This window comes from Staurois parvus, unplaced genomic scaffold, assembly GCF_062004578.1.
Source record: "Staurois parvus isolate SC_StPar_1 unplaced genomic scaffold, SC_StPar_1.0 ptg000186l, whole genome shotgun sequence".
In the NCBI taxonomy this organism is placed as follows: Eukaryota; Metazoa; Chordata; class Amphibia; order Anura; family Ranidae; genus Staurois; species Staurois parvus.
Window position 1 is genome coordinate 5,463,054 of NW_028317982.1, and position 21,138 is coordinate 5,484,191.

Sequence of the window (21,138 nt, forward strand, 5' to 3'; positions counted from 1 at the left end):
CTAAATCTTTAGTTAGACCTCATTTAAAATACTGAGTCCTGTCCTTGAAACCCCCAATATAAAAAGATTTTGATAAGGTAGAATGGGTCCAGGGATGGTAAAAGGAAAATAGGCCGTTCACTTTGCAAGAGGATTTCCCACAGATTAGTAAATGCGGGGAAAATTCACTTCGCCTAATCTTGTGCAAGGAACATTGAAAAAAAAAAAAACAGTATTTTTGCTTGCACGATTGAATCATGGAAGTGAGCAGAGCTTCACCACATTCACTGAGGGGAAAATTTCCTATACGCCTTTAGTAAATCAACCCCTTTATGTACAATTTTGAGAAGAGGAGGAAATGGGGGACACTATTAAACCTTTAAAGCGGTAGTAAACTTGTTCATTGAAAAAAAAAAAATTTCCCCTGCAAGGCAACGTCATAATGTGCTAGTATGCATTAAATACTAGCACATTATGTGAAAGTTACCTTACAATGAAGCCCTCCAGTGGCGCGATGTCACCGCTGACAGGGCTTCCATCTTCACCCAGTCCTTCTTCCGGGTTCAGGGGCTTCGGCGGCTTGAATGGCTGAGCCACGATGACGTCTCTCCCGCACATGCACGTGGGAGTTATTGTTTGCGGCACACAAATCTGAAGGAATGGCACGGGTATGTTGTTCCTGCTACTACACAAGTAAATATCTCCTAAGCATGAGATATTTACAGTACCTACAGGTAAGCTTTATTATAGGCTTACCTGTAGCTACAAGTACACAAACAGGCTTTACTACCAATTTAAATACAGTAAGGATTTAAATAAGTTTCAGGAGGGAAGAATTTTCTATGTGAAGCTAAGAATATGGGGCCATGACCTGAAACTAGCAGGAGGAAGGTTCAAAACTAGCCTTAGAAAGTATTGTTTTACAGAAACAGTAATTCATGCTTGAAACAGACTTTCAGCAGAAGTCAGTCAACAGTGAGTGAATTTTACCATGTTTGGGACAAACAATTTTATTCCCAGGCAAAGAAGTTTAAAGAAAAACAACCCCGCTTACCCCAAAGAAGAAAAAACGTGGAAAACACAACTTTCTCTGCCATCAATATATTTCTTTGCTGCTTTAGTAAGTAGTCGTATATAAATATTGTTGGTTTCAAGATTAATGTAAATCTAAAGCCTAACATTTTTTTCAGAAGGCAATGGTTAAAAAAAGAGGGGGATTGAGGGGCTAGCAGTTTTTGTGGCCCCCTAGAACTGCATGTGTACTAGGAGCAGGTGCAGCATTTGAAAAAGAAAGAGCACTATTATGTTCTATTCAGTATGTATGGAATTGCAAAGGGGGCTTTGAAAAATGTTGCTGAAGATAAACTTGCACTTTAAATTTACTAAATTCCTATTTACAGATGAAATCTTACAGAACTGCAGGACAAAACAAAGATATTTTGCAATGAAACTGGTGCAGAGTATTATTTGCATTAACAAGCTGATAAGAAACAATTAAAAATGAGGAAATAAAGTCCACATCACTGCAATGTTTTATTAAGATTTAAAGGGAGCCTATCCAATATATAGTCTGGCACTAAAGTATCCCAACATCTTAGGTTTCCCCAGGTTTTACTGGAGAGCTTATTTCCTTGTCTAAACAGAGTAAAAGAAAACATCTGTCAGGAGAGGCATGGAAGGAATAGCTACTGTCAGCTGACCAGTACGGGTTGACATTGATGGAATGGTTCACAGGCCTGTACTTAGATTGTCAAAGGAAGTGCAACCAGCTAAAAACAAATAAGCATCATAGCAACAGAAGTAGAGAACAAAAATCGCAAGCATGTCCTCTCATACTACACAATGGACCACATGCCTCATTTATACAGAATACCAATACCCGAAACACTGACTGCTCTCTGAAACTAATGCATGTTTAAGCCCAAATTGTTTTATTTTTCTTTGTATGTTTAATGCTTAACTATAGTCTTGCTCAGTTGTACAGGCTCCACTCCTGTACTTAAATTGCTTACTCTGATTTTCCTGAACACAGAGTTTCTTACAATGTGCATTAGAAGCACAGTGGCTAAACAGTTAGCACTTCTGCCTGGCAGTACTTGGGTCATTGGTTTGAATCCCAGCTATGGCACCTCCTGCCTAGAGTTTGCATGTTCTCCCTGTGCCTGTGTGGGCTTCCTCTGGGTACTCTGCATTCCTCCCACACTCCAAAAACATGCTGGTAGGTTAATTGGATCCTGTCTAAATTGGCCCTAGTATATGAATGTAAGTTAGGGACCTTAGATTGTACACCCCTTGAGGGTTAGGGACTGATGTAAATGTACAATATATATGTAAAGCACTGCATAAATTGACAGTGCTATACAAGTACCTGAAATAAATAAGCTGTGAACATTTTGAGATAGAGCCTACTCCATGTCCTGTCTGAAGCATGTCTACCATCTAGCCAAGGGAGCTGAATTAAAATTCATGGAGGTTTGATCTGTATTATGTTCTTTTAGCAGAGGTCCATATCATCGGTTTGTGTGATGGCTCAAGTCCTTCACATCACAGCCCCCCTCCTTTATTTCACAATCCCGTTCTTACATCAGTGTTCTCAGTCCCCTTGCATATCACAATCCCCCTTGCACATCAGTTTCCTCTTCACAGAACCCACCTTCACAGCACCTCCGTCCACAATGGTGTCCTCTGCCCCAATGACACGATCATGCTAATGGTTGCTCGGTGAACTGTGCAACTGGTGCCATCCATTTGGTTCACATATACTGGACTGGTTTAAAATGTGCTTTTACTACTCTGCTTGTGAGTGTTTTTTATACTTATTATTGCTGAATAAAGCATTCAGGGAGCACTAGGAGTTGTTTTTCTTTTATATAGATGTGTAAGTGGTGATGAGTATTATGCAGTGGAATTTTTGTTCTGGAAGATCTAAAAATGGAAGACTGAAAAGGTATTTCATCCCTGTGGGGATACAAGCATGATAACCTCATTTCCTTGTAGAGATCATATTATGAAGACGAGCTGGCTGGAGTGACACTGGTGATCGGTCTGCATTTGATGGTAATTATTTAAAGGAGTACACACACCTTGTGAACACACCTGGATTAGGACTTTATTATTTTGTTGTGCGATTGTGATATTTGTGCAGATTGACAATTGTTACTTCATATCTTAGATTCAAACCTCCAGGGCCTAACTACATGACTGCAATTGTGGGTTGCAGAGCAGAACCTGCCAGAAAAAAAATAGCCATTTGGAACAGGTTTCCAGTCTTTTATTAACTGGGTCTTTAAATGCCAGGTTATGCTCAACAGGAATGTTTTTTGACCAGGCCCACAACAGGGATGGCCCACTTCCTAACAAACACCTCCTCAACTGGGTATTGCTCAGCAAAATGCTTGGGAGGGTAAAGGAGGCCCAGTCACCATGCAAAACCGGTTATGGCAGTAAATATACTGCAAATGTTTTGCAGGACTGGGGATTTTTAAGGTGTGCAGAAACAGCTGCAGGCATATCAGAGACAGACTGGAGGAAAAAGTGTACACACTTGTGACTCCTGGTGTTCTGAGTTATAAAATCTGATATGGTCACAGACTTACCAGGGGGCCTCCGTTGTCAGCCATCACTCCTCTACACTGAAACCAGCACTGGGAGCAGATCACGTGGCTGGACTGGAATGCCCTTTAGAATAGACAAGTATACAAAGTTTTCCTTTACAGGCAGGTTAGTATAGGGCTTAGAATGGGGATGGGAGCGGGTTTCAGTATAATTAGTATTTGGACTTCCACTTTAGGTCTCTGTGTTGCCAAGTAGTATCATTCATTACCTGAAACAGTTGCGTCTAGGAAAAGTTGCTTCCCGTTTGCATAGAGTATGAACTACAGTTTGTAAAACTAGGAAAACCCATTACAGTAATGAAGTCTATAAAACACTGTAAACATCTCTTATTGAACACGATTTATAGTGGTAATGATACATTAACTCATATTTATTTTAGCCTTTTTATAAAGGAATTCTTCTGAAATTCCCATTTATGTGTTAAGCTTTTCTTGCCTTTTCTTGGAATGTTTTGTCAAGAAGGATACAGTTCTCCACTCCATCCAGGGCAAAGAAAAAGAAAAACGCCCGCCAAAATTTGTGCAATAGGCTGGACCAGCTCCAGATATCTCACTTCATATTTTCCTAGTCAGTCATCAAAATATTTTTTCCACATGCCAACATGATGAAGCAGCTTTTGTTTATCTTTTATGTCGGCACTAAGATTTGGAAACATAAACAAAAGATGGATGTGTTCTCTATCTGATCTATGGCCATCCCGTCCTACAGATCTCCTCCGTCAAAAGCTCTATATTTTTTTTAATGACATCCTTGTAATTGTGTGGCTGGCAAATAGTGGTCTCTCCTGAAAGGGTTTCCACCCTTATTCTGATCAAAAGACTTTTTTTTTTTTTATAAAGCACTGCTTAGTCTCACTGCCGTGTTCTTTTTATTACAGTGGTTGAAGTTAGTACCCTTAGTTTCCTTGAAAGAAAAATGCACAATAGACTTCTAACCATCCAGCATGAGATCACCAAGAATTTCTGTTATTGATTATCTGATTTTCTAGTATAACCTAGAAAATAATGTGTAGCCAACAACAGGCAAAGAATGAAAGTGAAAGTACATGTGGAATTTGATAGAGGAAACAGAGAGAGATGAGTTTAAGTAGATGCAAACCCTACTTGGATTGCATTACATTTTATATATTATCTTGTGCCACGTTGTCATGTTTCATTTTTTCATAAAGTAATTTTCTCACATTTTTTATGTTGCAGTGCTGCTGGTAACCTCCGGCCACATCCTTTCTACAAGTACATACACAGACTGGTGCAACGGCTGTGTCATTGCTGTGGACTGGCTTCTCAATAGGGACAACAGTTTACAGTGCCTGTGCTATGGGTGTCAGCCCAGCTGCTCATAGTCTTCAGCAAGAGTGCATGTGACAAGGTGACAACACAAATGCACAATCATGTAAAAACAGGACGTGTGTTAACAAGGACATTAATCAATAATGGCAGGATTACTAATATTTTGAAGAAAGCAGCTTTTGAAATGACATTAAAGTGGTTCTTAAGCAGAAGGTTTTTTTACCTTAATGCATTCTATGTATTAGGGTAAAAAAAACGTTCTGTGTGCAGCTACCCCCGCAGCCCCCCTTTATACTTACATGAAACTCATCTTGATCCAGCACTTTGCCAGAGATTAGCAGCTTTCTCCACTCTCTCACCTCACTGGACATGGAGGCTGCAGTGGGGGCCATTGGCTCCTGCAGCTGTCAATCACAGCCTGTGAGGAGGCAGCAGGGACAGGGCTAAACAGCGATCTGTATGTCAATGTACACATAGTGCGCATCTAGGGATTGAGCCCGTACAAGTGCCCAAATAGCTTACTACATGCTATGGAGGCACTCCAAAGGGAGGAGGCTACAGGAGCACCAGCAAGGGCCCCCAGCTGAGGATCGGGGCTGCTCTGTGCAAAACCACTGGACAGAACTGGCAAGTATGAAAAAGATTTTCTTTACAATTACTTTAAAGTGGTTCTAAAGCCTTAAGGTTTTTTACCTTAATGCATAATCTGCATTAAGGTAAAAACATTCAGTGTGCTGCTCCCCCCTATATATATACCTAAGTTTGATCTCGATCCAGCAATGTGCACAAGAGCAGCATCTCTCTTGGCTCTTTCTCTCCTCACTGGACAGAGAGGCAGCAGCAGGAGCCATTGGCTCCCACTGCTGCCAATCATAGCCAGTGAGTAGGGTGCAGGGCTGAGCCATGCTGTGTGTTTATGCACACACAAAGCCTGCTTGGGAGCAAGTGCGCATGAGTGCCAACATAGCAAGCAGCTTGGGTGGGGGGGGGGGGAGGAGACAGGAGCACTCATGGGGGACCTGAGAAGAGGAAGATTTAGGCTGCTCTGTGCAAAAACATGTTTGTTATTTTAATAAAATAAAATGTGAAGCTTTAAGATCACTTTAACTACTGAGCTTGATCCTATTTCTGGCAGCGGCCAGAAATAAGATTGGATAGTATTCTGCAAAAGAATATCTGCAGACCAGGAGCATAGGAGTGTTACCAGTAACACTGCAATCTATCCAAATATAAAGGATCTACAGAACTCTTCCTTAAAATGAATCTACTGTATATCCTCACCTTAACTCTGGGTTCCTGCTCACTGGGCCTAAATTGTCTTCAGAGTGCCTGGGGATTTTGAAATCCTGGTGCTCCATCATATCATTATCAACCACATGGTTTCTTCTTCAATAACTAGCCAGCTTCCTCCTGCCCTTGCACTTTCATTATAGTCAGTAAGGTCATCAATCAATTTTGGCAGCCAATAGAAAGGTACAGGGGTTGTTGAAGGTGGGTCAATTATCAACCAAGAAGTTGTGTGGTGGATAGTGCCATCAAAACATGTGACTGCTTTGGAGATAACCGAGTTTCTGATGATAAACTAAGCTGTCAAGTAAACTTCACAAAAAGGTTCCACCTTACACGAAACAACCCTTTGATAATCAAGATGTTTTCTACCTGGTGTAGGGTCGGCTTCTCAGTTATGCATCAATGTCATTAATTGCTATTTTACACAACTGGTATTGTACTTTCTGATTAATAGATCTGTAAAACTGGAGAAGTACACAGATTGTCAGTCATAGGTAACCATTTTCTTTATTACTTCTGTACACTATATATTTAATTAAGAATAAAAATAATAGTTCTTTTTAATCTAAGGTGTAGACAGTTCTGAAGCTTTACTTACCCAAACGTGTTTCTTCAGCAGGATACGAACATATAAATTTAAAAAATCCAGGCTGGAAATTTTTTTCGGACAACACAAATATAATACTGCTAAATAAATATGACTCACTACATCACCATCAATAGAATATAAATCTTACGTTTTAAGTCAAAAAGTTTCAGGCATCTATTTTGGCATTTATTTCAAGTATGCATTTTAACTTTCTGATGTGTAAACTACTAGGTTTGATTTAGGCTTGCAGCAGCCCGAAGTAAGCTTGGGTAGCATTTTGCAAAAGAATATTTGCAGACCAGGAGCATAGAGGTGTTAACACTGCAATCTTCCAAGGATTAAGGAAAGGATCTGCAGAACTCTCAAAGTGTTACTAAGCCCAGGACTCTGCATTTACTATATCTGGTCTCCCACAGTACACATAACATGGAAATGCAATTATTTTAATAAATATAAACTGCTAAATACCTTTTCTCATTAACAGTATATAGCAGTCTTGTGACGTCTATCAGTGTCTAGCCGAGCACTGGTTAAAGCTTGTAGGAGTTATCATTCTCCTCTGACTGTCCTATGAGGCTGCATGACCTCTGACCCTCTGTCTGGAGAATGCTGATTGGCCCTGTGCCAATCACATACATCCTCCCAAAAAAAAAACCCTCTAGCAATACACACAAAACTGAGTATGTGCAGAGTGCCTCCTAGGGCTCTGTACTTTCAGCAGATGAATTGGGGACCGTGGAAGAAGGGGAGTAAGACAGGATCAAACAGCCTTTTTACACAATGTGAGGATTAGCCCCTTCGGTTTCACAGTGAGTATAACAAGCATGCTTTACTGCATATACTGTACAGACTAATTTTACTGTTGTGGGTTTAGTAACACTTTAAAATGAACCTACTGTATATACTCACCTAAACTCTGGGATCATGCTTACTGGCTTAGTTTGTCTTCACCATGCCTGGGGATTTCTGAAAGTATGGTGTTTCCATCATGCAAATATATATATATATATATATATATATATATATATATAAATAAATAAATCTCCTAGATTGCAAGCTCGAAAGAGCAGGGCCCTCAAAAACCCCTCGTGTATTGTTTCGTTACTGTACTGTCTCATGTTCTTTCCCCCACTATAATGTACAGCACTGAGCAAACCTTCTGGCGCTATATAAATACTGTATAATAATAATAATAATCTAGGCTGGAAAAATTTTTCAGAAGATGAAGACACATGTAATACAGGAAAATAAAAATGCGCCTCACTACATCATCATCAATGGAGTATAAATCTTCAAATTTAAGTCAAAAGGTTTTAGGCATCTATTTTGGTGTTTATTTCAAGTATGTATTTTAACTTTCTGATATGTGTAGTGTAAATTATACATTCTGCATTGCACATCTTAGAGACACAATGAAATAAAAAAATGATGAGGTCTAACAAAGTGTTCTATAAAACACATACAACCACATTTATTATACATTTGTAGCAATTGTTTTAAAAAATGCTCTTAAATTTCAGTGTGTAAACTATTTTCCTTAGCAGGATGATAATTTTTGCTGGAAATGCAAATATGAATAATAAGACATCTACATCATGAAAATGAACAAGCAAAACGTTAGAGTAGCTACAAAGTTTTAAAAAATTAACTATGTCATTTAATGGTAAAAGAAGAGTTCATGTTATGGAGTTATGGAGAGATGGCAGAGGGTTGACTTATTAACAGGTTTTTTTTTTATCCCTTCAAGTTCAAAGTTGACATCTTTACACCAGAGTTCATAGCTTCACCCATCTGCCATAGTCATTACAAGGAAGCCTCAATTCCCTATGTGATTTCCTATTTATTTCATTTTATGTGGAATGTAGTAGAAGGAATGGTGTGCACAGATCTGGGAAATCCAGTAATTTGCAAGAGATTCAGGAAGCCAATTACTGATTTAATCACAAGTATCCATGCAGAACACAAGCACCAGCCCTGGCTGGACTTAAAGGTACTGGATGAAGGTCCTGCACTAGGCTTTCACTGAAACGTCTCTCATATAGCATTTACCTGACGACTGAAGAGGTGAAGCCTTGATACCATAGATCCTTAAAATGAATTCATAGACTGTAGCGATCTTGGCAAGTGGAAACTGCAACCTGATCTCAACACCTAAACCTCAGAGAAAGGGTGACATTTGCAGACTTGCACTGCATTTTCCCAACATTAAGACTCTAGTTATGAATGGAAGCGGCATTAAAACAATAAGTAACAAAAAGAAGCTTAAAATTTTAAAAATGCTTTAAGAATTGTAGTGTATTTCTATGCAACCCTCAGGGGCTTATTGGGCCAACAATAGTCAGCTGACAAAACAAACAAACAATCTAACTGACAGACTTCATAATCATTACCTGGCACAGCTGAAACTGGTAGGATGGGGTGATAATCATCTAATGTCTATGGGTAAAATTACTATATTACCACACACCTTCTGCATTTTTTATGTTTACAAAATGTTTCTCTTCATAGATCTTTTAAATAGGCTATGGTACCTTGTATTTACAAAGGTCCTTAAAACTACTTTTTAAGATATTATTGGAGAAATGAAAAAAGGACCAGCATAACATTCCATTATTGTGAATGCATAAAACTAAATATTGTACATTCAGGACAGCACATATTTTGCCAGAAGTAAAGAAAGAAAAAAAATCCAGATTTTTATTTTTTAATTCCCATTTGCCCAACACTTAAAAGTAAAGAAGAAAAAAAACAAGTATGCCTTCCTATGGTCTGTCTACATTCAGTTTGAGGTTCTTAAAATGCTACATGATGAATGCCAGCATTGCTGAACCAAATACATCCTTTCGTTTCACCAAGTCACCTCAGTCATACGTATATTTCGTAAAAAAATACAGAAAACCTTGGATACCAGTATCAATGTAACACATTTAAAAAACGTAATTCTCTGCATCTATTGCTCTAAGATACAGCAGTCGTGTACAGGGATGGGTATGCTGCAGAGGCTTCTGAACACTCTTTTTTTAATTTAGATTTTCTAGTGTGTGGTCTGAGCCTTGGCCTCATGCCAACCTGGCTGTCTGCTGCTTCATAAAACAAAATATTGTATGACATTTTTGAAACATCAAAATGTGCTATCAAGATTGTCACTGTTAGAATGAAGGACATGGTGAACTGCTGGTCTGTGCAATCGTAGAAATCACTTGTACGCTCCATGATTCAGACCAACTGCACTTTCACTGGATATCACACATGGAACTCCGAGGAGGGTTGACCATTCTGGTGACTGGCTCTTGACTGTAGTTTACAATGTCGGCCTTCACAACTCTCTGCAATCACAGACAAGAAGGACATTAGGGTGTTTTTAAGTCAAAATGTGATTAAGACTAACATGATAATGTAGCATAAAGGTTTAAAAACAGCCAACACATTTTTTTTTTACTCTCCTGAGAGCTCCACACCTGGGCATACTCACTATGCAAATAAACCACAGCTCTATCTTTTGTGTAGGGAGACTAAACCTTATTTTTTGAATAATATCCAGTGTAGTGTGAGGTACTGAGAAAAGCTGTCTCCTCTAAGAATGCCTGTGAACTCAGCAGCAGTAATTCACCACTGCCTAATAAACAGGCACCTCTGTGTTTCACTGATTTACTGTTACATAGATAGTCTGGCTGAAAAAAGACCATCCAGTTCAACCATAAAATAAAAAAAAATATATAAAAAGTTATAATCCTACATCCACAGTTGATCCAAAGGAAGCAGCAAAGCATGATCCAATTTGCTCCTGCAGGGGAAAAAATTCCTTCTGGATTCTCCGAGAGGCAATTGGATATTCCCTGGATCAACTTTACCTATAAATGTTAGTATCCAGTTATATTCTGTGTATCTAAGAAAGAATCCAGGCCTTTTTTAAAGCGATCCACTGAGCTGGCCAGAACCAACTCTTGAGGGAGTCTATTCCACATTTTCACAGTTCTTACTGTGAAGAAACCTTTCTTTGGAGATTAAATTTCTTTTCCTCCAGATGTAAAGAGTGCCCCCTTGTCCTCCAGATGAGGTCTTACCAATGATTTGTACAGGGGTAAAATGAGATCTCTCTCTCTTTGGAGTCTATACCTCTTTTAATACAACAGAGGATTTTGTTTGCTTTAGAAACCGCAGCTTGGCATTGCATGCCATCATTAAGCTTGTGATCTACTTGAACTCCCAGATTCCCCCAGTTGTACCCCCCCCCCAATATGTATGATGCATGCATATTCTTAGACCCCAAGTGCATAACCTTACATTTATCAAGATTAAACCTCATTTGAACCATAGTTGCCCAATTAAACAGTGCATTGAGGTTAGCTTATCAGTTGGAGACATCCTGTAAGGACGTTATTCCACTGCACAGCTTGGTGTCATCTGCAAAGACTGAAATGGTATTTATAATCCCAGACCCTATATCATTTATAAATACATTAAAAAGTAAGGGTCCCAACACTGAACCTTGGGGTACACCACTGACAACCCTAGACCATTCAGAGTATGAATCATTAACCACTACTCTCTGAATACGATCTTTTATCCAGTTTTCATACCATTTACATGCGGGTATTTACAAGCCTGTAGACTGTGCCTTACACATTAGTCGTGTGTGGGGAACTGTGTCAAACACTTTTGCAAAATTTAATGAATCCATGCTGTCTGTTGCTTCAAATATTTTTTTCCAGCCAGAACTCATCTATGTGGTCTTTTATTAAACCCTCCAGTATCCTCCCAACTATAGAAGTTAAACTAACAGGTCTATAATTACTTGGTAAAGATTTTGACCCTTTTTTAAATATTGGCACCACATTGGCCTTACTCCAATCCAGTGGTACTATGCCAGTCATTAAAGAGTCCCTAAAAATTAGAAACAATGGTTGAAATGACAGAGCTCAATTCTATAAGGACCCATCTGGTCCAGATGCTTTATTCATCTTTATTCTGTCTAAATATTTTTGGATCATATCAAATTGTGAGCCAATGTGAATAATGTGGAGCTATGTCAATACCATGCCCATTATGGACAAGAGCTCCCCCATGCTCCTTTGTATACACAGAGCTGAAGAAGGTATTTAATAAATTTGCCTTCTCTTTGTCCCCAGTCACCCATTCTGGATTATTTTTTAAAGGGCCTACATGCTCGGACCTGGCCTTTTTACTATTAATATATTTGAAGAATTTCTTTGGGGTTGGTCCTGCTATCTTTTGCAATCTGTTGTTTGTTTTCAAATTTTTGTGGCCGTTATTTCCTTTTCACATATTCTGTTATATTCTTTGTAATGTTTAAACGATGAGAACGTTCCTTCATTTTTATAATTAATAAAAGCTCTTTTCTTATTATCTATAGCTTTTTTAACTTTGGCCGTAAGCCACATAGGTTTGATTTTTAGCCTTTTAAACGTGTTGCCCATGGGAATATATTTTGCAGTGTGTTCACATACAGTCTTTTTGAAGAACTCCCATGTCTGTGTTGCGTTTATTGATGCTATTATTCCCTCCCAGTCTAAGTCTTGGAGAGCAGCTCTCAGCCTTGGAAAATTAGCTCTCTTAAAATTAAGCATTATTATTTTTCCCGTATGTGCTCGCTGTTTACAGCTAACAATAAATGAAATCATGTACTGTTACGGTAATTTCGCCATGTCACAGTATTAGGACACCTTCTCTACAGTTTCAAGAGTCTGTGGATGGCTTCACTCCTCAAAAGGAGAAGTGACCTACACCACTTCATAAACAGGCACTCAGAGGAGAGTAATCTCCTCTGAGAATGCCTAAGAACTCAGCAGCAATTTACCACTGCTTCATAAACGGACACCTTACTGTCTGGTGAGACTGTTCTCACTATGACAGTGATAGCAAATCTCTGCAAAGGAGCCCTTGATATCAATGAAAACCCAACAAGGGTTCCAACCCTTCCCAAATTTTCCAAAGCTAAAAAGAGAGATTTAATTGGATATATGCTTTGATATGCTAGTGGAGAAATTATAAGGAAAATAAAGTATTTTAACCATGGGACATGTCTAAAGGGTCAGTTTAAAGACTTACAAAGAAAAGGGATAGTAAATGGGGTAAAGTTAAAGTGTATGTCAAGGCAAAATAAAATAAAATCATCTGCAGTACATTTCAGCAACACATGCATGTTCCCCCCTGTTAAATCCCTTTAAAGACCCTACAAATACAGAACACACCTGTTGATCTATTCTTCAATCCATACAACATAAAGGCTAATCGTTCTGTTGACCCAAGATAAGAACCAGGTGGGCTAATGCCTCTCCTTGAGCTAATAGTGGCCACAGGGCAGCTCTGAATTTCTGATATAATTAACAGGTATTATTTTTCACTTATTGAACAGTTATAAGAAATGCTTTCAATAGTATCTTTAGCAGACCAAAAGGGAATAAATAAGAGAAGTTCATTGTTAGGGTTTACATAAATGTTAAAGCCCAACTCTGGAAAAATGTAATATCCCTTGCAGTTGGCCTGCACCGACACTGCAAGGGTTAATTGTTCATTTTGTCTAGGAGAGCACTGTTACTTTCCTGAATCTCTGCTCCCACGGCAGATGGCGGTCCAGCAGTGGACTGTTCCCTGCCATCATCACATCCAATGCAGGGCTAAGGACCCTGCTTTGGTCTTGATTAAGTCATAATCCTTGAAAGAGCATGGGGGAAAAGACACTGCAGGGATCAGTCTAACAGCAGGTAGGAATGGAGGATGGAGTAAGTAATTCTTCTTCTTTTGTTCCCCTAGACCTAAAGGAGAAATTAACCCTGGCAGTGAGGGATATTTGTTAGTTGTCTACAGTTGAGCTTTAAGAATATCGAAGATGTTAGTAAGTCTAAGACAAAGAACAGGGAACCTATAGGAAAATTTGAGGATCAGTCCAGCCTGATCACAAAACCTGCTGTAATGAGGCCCACAGCAGAATTGCTCTATATGAAAGGTGCTAGATTACTTTTAGATCAAGTGCCCAGAATTTCTAGAAAAAAAAACGTGTTTTAGCTTCTATCTCTAATGTTAGCAGGGAAGCACTAGGTGTATCTACCATATTTAATACCTCCATTTACTGCAATGAGCAGATTTTACTCTGAGAGTTTGCAGAGTTCAATAGTGCATTGTCTTCTGGATAGTTCACTATTTCTGCCTTTACAATACGCTGCCAAGTCGATGTCAGCATTACAATCGAAAGTGAAAGGAATGATCATGCAGAGGAAGGAATGAAAAAAGAAAGATGAAAACAAAAGTCAGTAGAAAAAACAGATGGGTAAGAAATATATGACAAGAGAATATGAAAGATGGATGAGACAATAACAGAACATGAAAAACATGCAATAAAAAAACATGCAGAAATATAAGCACTTATCACGGCCAATTTTCTATGTAGTTAGTCCTTACTTATATTATATTGCCCTATGCTATGCCATAAAGGATGTTCCCTTTTCTAAGGCTACAGTTATTACTCTAGGTTAGGCCCCTTTCTTATTAAGGGTCCAATTAGGTCCACCTGTCAGTTTTTCAGGCAGATTCGATCGGATAGTCCAGTTCACCCTTATGGACTGGCAGATATAAACAGACTTGTGTCCGTTTACACCCGCCTACCTCCAATTCGATCCGTTAAAAAAAGGTAAAAAGATGAAAGGGATCTGTTCTGCTCTGTCTAGGCGGATAGAAGGGAAGTCGGGTGTAAATGGACAGTGGAGTCTGTTTATATCCAGTCGCCCACTGAGCAGATCGATCGCTGTATGTTTCCACTCTGCATAAACGAGCCTATCATCCACCCGGGTCTACACTGATCAGCACGGGATCAGGGGATCAGTGGACTGATCAAAACAAAGCCTGCCCCATGTGAAGAGGACCTTACTAGATAAACTGTTCTGTTTTTAAGCAGAAAGGAAACATGGACTTGTCAATGGCAGAATAAAACTGGGTGCCAGCTGCGCTTTTATTTGTAACTTCTAGGACCGGTCAAGCCCTGCTCTATAAAGTTTCTACTCTGATGCTACTTGCACACTCAGTCCTTCCACAAAGGCAAATATGTTATTGAATAATCAGCCCTGTCTAATATCTGCAGCCATGACTGTGACTCCTACTGTGAGTTTGATTTGAAATTGTGTGGGCTATTATGGGAAATTAAAGAGTCTCTTCAGCCAAAACTGATATTTTACTTTAGATCGTAAGCTCCTTAAGGGCAGGTACTAATATGAATGTACAGTATGTAAATGTGTATTAAAATACTTGTGATTCTCTGTTCACAATGAATAAGACTCTTGTCTATAATAGCTATTTTGGATATATTTCTCAGTCACGCAACCGGTCCAGGCTCAGGAAAGATCCCAACTTTAAAGTTAGGATCCACCCAGATGCCTGGACTGGCAGCTGACTCAGCCTCTTACTGAACTGCTGAAAGCCTGAGCCAGCCACTCCCTCCACAGCCTGGCGCTCCAGTGTGCACTGGAAGGTCACAGCAGAGAGCTGGCGACTAACAGTCACAGGCTCACTGAAGACTAAGACCTGAGCGATCAGTGGTCTTTGATCACTCAGTTCTCTATCTTAGATCCAGCGCTGGACAGATGTTGCATGGATTGATGCTGCATCCATCACTAGGTGAATATGAATTTTTTTTTTTTTTTTTAATCCTGAACTTCTCTTTTAATAGAAAGAGGTAAAAGTATTAAACATAGCACAGTAAAAAATAACCTGATCAACTGTTCAGTAAACAGACACTATACATATGGACTAAAGAGAACATTTGTCTGGAATGACTAAATCTTTCATACAAACAAGGGAATGATGTAGAGAGGTTTAGGTTATCTACAAACAATTGCAGTTCATTTGTAGAGGGCCAGGGTGAAGTACTGTTATCTATCATGACAAGATATCAAGTCTTCAGCTAGTTTAAGAAAATCATCAAGTAATTAACTGCACTCAACATGTTCACTTAAACACTACAACATATAAACATTTCAGATGTCAATTAACTTTTTAGGATTTAAATGTATGCTTGAAAAACACAAGCTGTAATTACTTGCATAATGTATGAAATCAAATTAAGTCAGTTAACAGTTTATAAGATACGTAACTGTTTTCAAACATTTCTGCAACTAACTGAGAATAACGTCAGACTGCAGAAAACATGTTGTCATTTAAATGAAAAAAGTCATTTTATGTGCATTTAAATATTGAAATCATGAAGTTTACTGATAAGACGTATTCTTTATTCAAATTTCCCTCTGAGTGATCTGTGCACATTGCAAGGATTTTACTAAACATGGTTTCAGATTCCCACCTTTTGTTATTCTGAAAAAATAGCTGTTTGTTTGTCTGTGTCCATGTGCAAAACATGGGAGTGATTTTATAATTATCAATCAGCTGTTGCACCTCCAGGGTTCTAATGAGGAAAGTGGCAGGGTCTGCATCCCTTTAGACGTGATTTCCCTTTGGAAGTAAGTATCTCACCAGAAATGAGAAGATGCCCAAAATCTGACTTACATCTTACTTCAGACTTCTGGGAAAATCAGTTAGCCAATCACATAAGCAGGAAATAATATTGTTGGGGGCATTCCGTACACCATCTGTGTACAGAATGCCTATATGTTGCCATATTGTATTGCATTTTACAGAATAAAACAGTGCTGCAGATTGAAAAAGGAAAGGTAAACATTAATGACATTCAATTACATATGACTTGTGCAGTAATTTTATATGCTCTTTTTTTTTGCTATTTTTTCCCACAAAAGTGGAGTTATCCTTTAAAGTAGAACTAGCAAGATAAAAATAAAAAGTGAAAGTATAAATAACAAAACCAGCTTTTGCTAAAATATGAATCTTCTATCCAGAAATTTCCCTAAAATTCCTTTTTGTGCCACTAAGTGTCCTCATTCTGATGACCAGCATCAATCAACCCATTTCCTCTGAACCCAGGTCATTTTGGACCTGCCCCAGCCTTTGACTAAACAGTGAAAGGAGAAAAAGCACAATGATGAGCTCATCTCTAAATCACTCTGCGTTCTATTCCAATCAGCATTCTTCTTGACAGCACATAATTGGCTTCTTGCACTGCTTCTTCCTATCACACTGCAGTTCTGTAGCAAAATAAATTTAATTAACTAATAACAATCACAGAGCTACATTTTGTGTTACATCTGCCCAGAGTTCAGCATTAATGAACTATATTTTAGTATATTCTGTAAATGTGTTCTATATAATTTGTATACTACCCATAGTGGATAGACTGCATGGATGTGTACAAAGTAAACTGATTGAACTGAGAAGGTGAGTGGTTGGAGTGTGTAACATAAAGCTAACCTAATTACCTACTTTTGTAGTAACTAGGTAAGTGACTACCAGTGGTATTTTTCTAAATGCTTGTTTAAACACTAAAAATGTTTTTCCTAATGTATCCTTACCTGGGATTGTTCAATCTCTGCCTTGTTTAATTTGATTCCAAGGATCTCTGCAGCGACTCTCTGAAAACACAGGAAAACCTACAAAGGAAAAAAATGAGAGTTTAAATGATTAAAAGCAGACATCCTCCAGTTACTTTCAAATAAATCAAGTCTTTCCTGAATTGTAAACACTGACGATATGTAAACGTAGAATTTATACTCAACAGTCCTTAAAATAACTTTAGCTTTGAAATTGGTGTCTTTTTAATACAGAAAAGTGTTGTGTTTAGCCATTGAATTCCAATACATATACCAGATTTGTTTCATGGAACGTACATTTGTCTTTTTGTTTTACAGTGAATATGGCAAACCTCACTAGCTTAAAACATTAGGAATTAAACAATGGAGAGTAATGAAAGGATCTGCATCCATGCACTAAGTACTACTAGAGACCTGGAAAAGCCTCATTTAAATACCGCAGACTAACCTGTCATGCTGACCATTTCACCTGCAGCACTCTCACACACAATGAAGGCAAAGAAATGGCCTCTTGACTTTTTACTATGCATAACTGCAAGTAAGCAAGCTGGGCAGGACTTCTGGGTCTCCAGGTAGCCCCCCTGTATACTATGTATAGGACTAAACATAAGAGTTCAACTATACCCTCCCCCACTAAACAATCCAATGCAACTCAGTAGAAAGATTCCCATGGATTGGATAGTCAGAGGCCTCTGTATTGCATTTTAGTTATCTGGTGGTCATCGTGGTCCTCTGGCTTCAATATTTTCTTAGTCACTGACCTGAGATAGCAATCAGTTTCCCCAAATACACTTATTAGCCACTTCATATCCATGAACTTAGATCTTTGGCATTGCATTTCAGTTGAAAATGGTGGACTGCCTGGAGGTGGTGGTCTGGTCAGGACTCATTACCGAGGTAAGTGATAACAGAGTTGCAACAGGTAATCGCTGCCAAGATTTCAACCAGGGTGGGTTCAGGATCAGCATTGCCTGATTGTTCATAAGGTGCCATATCAGAGGAATTGACACAAGTACTCACGGTACGCCATTCTGCTGAACCACTTGCCTCATCCTCCAGGAAGGCACTGTCTGCTCCCTCTGTGTCACACACCCACAGTTCATCTGTGCCTACGAGTAGGCTTGGAAGGAGTCTTGGAGAAGAATTTCTGGGCCGCCTCCTTGTACTTCTCCTTTGCTGGCCAGTTGTGGAATCCGCTATCTTGGGTCCCCATGTCAGCACCGCTTAGAAATAGCCAGGAACGAGAAGTAGGATTGGGTGATTGCCACTAGTGTTAGTGACTTGATGGGGTGTAGATTACCCAAAGAGAAGGCTGACTGCAAATCTGACTACATGTATTGCTTGGCCACACCCCCACTTTTTAGCCAAAACTGCCATTTTCTCATCATGTTAGCTGGGCAAACAGTGTCCTGGTAAGAGGAGAGATGATCTCTAGCTTCAGCTGCCACTATCTACACAAGAATGGTATGAAGGTCCTGCCATTGTAATGCATAATTATGCAGACATTTGCGCTCCAAAACGTCAATCACAGACCTGACCAAAACCAACTTTCCAACTTCCAGTTGGACATTCGAGTATGTTCTAAATAGCATTATTTTATAATACTTTGCTGTAAGAAGAAACCAAATGGTGGTAAGTTCTCATCAGCCAGAGATCTTATCTATTCACTAAAGAGAAGAGTGAAAATTTTGATTTTTCTTCTAGGCAACTGAAAAGGGAGATTTGCAAGCTCCCGTCAAAATTGACAGCTATTCTGACCCTTCAAACAGCTGTTTCATTCCACGGGGACTTCAGGTAAGGTATTTAATCTATCGCCATGTGTAAGTGAAAACCTGTCAGCATCTCAACCATTGAGATACAATCATGTTGTATGAGCTTTGATACATAGATGGCCATAGATGGATTAAAATTTCTGAATTTCAATCCATTTATGGCTGTTCTAATGATCGACATCTCCTACACTGGCTTGTTGGAAAATGTTCCTTGTATCAGCCTGCAACATTGATCAGGGTATTCTGACAGTGGAGGAGTCCCTGCTGTCAGAATACAATTGCACAGTGGGGAGGATTACTCTACCAACCTCCCTTGAGTGGATGAGGGACCCTATTCAGTTTTTGTCGATGAGCCCTTCGGCTGATCAAGAAAAAACGGATTCCTCTATTGCCAGCCTTACTTACTAGGGTGGGGGTTGCATACCATTATGTGATTAAGGAGTTCTAAAAATTAAGTTCACTAATTAGGCAGATTAGGAAGCCATTAAGTAAATAGAGTAGTGCTAGTAAAATATGGTCAGCTCCAAAAGATGGATCCTGCCCAATTCCAGTTATGTGACCTTCAGATGTAGCATCAATGCACTGCAGTGCTGACATCAGCACTGAAAATAAAGATTCCAAAGACATCAGCACCCACAATGGAGAGATGTTCTCTCATCTAACAAACCTACTTCCTATGAATCAGAAAGACATCAGACCTGCTTTATAGCTTGTATAGCCAAGTTTCTCCTGACTATCATTTACTCTACATCCATAATGCCTTTTTTATTAAAGTACACCTCATTCTAGAGTGTCGGCCTGCCTTCATTTTCACCAGGTTTGATAACTTCTACATTCCAGCCCAAACCTTAGCAGAACACTCCAGCCCTCCTTCAGTTGCAAACAAGACTTAACTCTAGGATGCACCAGCAGTCAGTTGGACTGCTCAGCTGAACTACCTCCCAAGTCAGGTTCCACTTCCAGTCTCAGAATGGCAAAGCCATAGAGGAGATATAATATGCTCTAGTAGAGCTGGCAAGCGGCACAAATGTGAAAATACACCATGTTCTTTTAAGCAAAAATTCACTCTTAACACAAAAAAGCAAAGCAAACATACAACATTGTTTTACGACTTACAGAATCTCCAGTCTTTGCCGAGACAAAAAAGCTTCCGAGACCATTTTCTTGGCAAAACCTCTGGTGTTTATCCGCTTTCACCGTTCGCATGTGTTCCAAGTCAACTACAAAATAAATACTCAGAATAAACACAAGAAGGTTTACACACACATAGTCTACATATATACATATATAATGGGAGATTTAAAGCAACAAATGTTGTCAATCCATAATGCATTATGCTACATCTCAATATTTTGATGAGTGGCCAATGCAGGAAATTAAGAAGCAGCCTGCACAGTATTTTACATTAACATTATACTTTTCCTCCCTGGCTGTCCACCCGCAGGTTTATACATCTGTAAGATACATCTGAGGCACAACTTCAGGGTCTTTGATCTCAAAATAGTTAAACATGAATGTATAGTTGGACAGAAATACATTTCTATATGAAATGTCATACACTTTTGCTTAGTTTTTTATTTTTAAATCACAATACTTAAAGTAATTTATTAATACATTATGCTAGTTACGAGTGCAACAGCGGGTTATCAGAGTAGCGCTGATACATTAAGAATGGGGCCCCATTTGTCTGTGCAGCTTTTTAAAAATTTTTTGTAAAAGGCTTAGTGGCCGGACGTCTTCCAGCCCACTTACATATGATCAGTTGCTAAGCCCAACTTAACAATGTGTATGTACTGCCAGATCATTACAGTACTAAGGGCTAAGTGCCAAATATGTAAAGGCTTAAAGTAAACCTGTCACAAACCCAGGGAATTCAAAAAGAGCATATAAAATGCTTAAGCAGAGGTCACCTTCAGTGAAAATGGCAGATAAAATCACTCAATAGAACCAGAGACAGGCAGTAGAATGTATATTGAAATCTCAGCTTTTACTGTAAAGGCTATTCTTGTTCCTATCCCCTCCCACATTCAAAATCTACGGCTTCATTAGCTCTTCCAAATTATTAAATACCAATCAGTATGCTTGGTATGTCAGCAGGGGGGAAGTGGGGAGGGCTAAGCACAATGTTTTCTGCAAAAGTTAAAAGTTGCATATAA

General features: G+C 39.0%; 1 protein-coding gene across 2 annotated transcripts in view; it reads right to left on the minus strand.

Annotated features, from left to right (window-relative positions):
* Positions 1-8,208: 8,208 nt before the first annotated feature.
* RAB28 (RAB28, member RAS oncogene family) overlaps positions 8,209-21,138 on the minus strand; it is a 170,625-nt gene continuing 157,695 nt past the window's right edge. The window contains exons 5-8 of one of the 2 annotated variants that reach the window (XM_089677416.1): positions 20,099-20,202; positions 17,193-17,270; positions 13,844-13,942; positions 8,209-10,088 (exon numbers count right to left, since the gene is read on the minus strand). In XM_089677416.1, coding sequence (XP_089533542.1) covers positions 13,850-13,942; positions 17,193-17,270; positions 20,099-20,202 — 275 coding nt within the window. In that variant the 3' untranslated portion in view covers positions 8,209-10,088; positions 13,844-13,849. The remainder of the gene's footprint in view (positions 10,089-13,843; positions 13,943-17,192; positions 17,271-20,098; positions 20,203-21,138) is intronic. The other variant, XM_089677415.1, reaches the window with a different exon arrangement.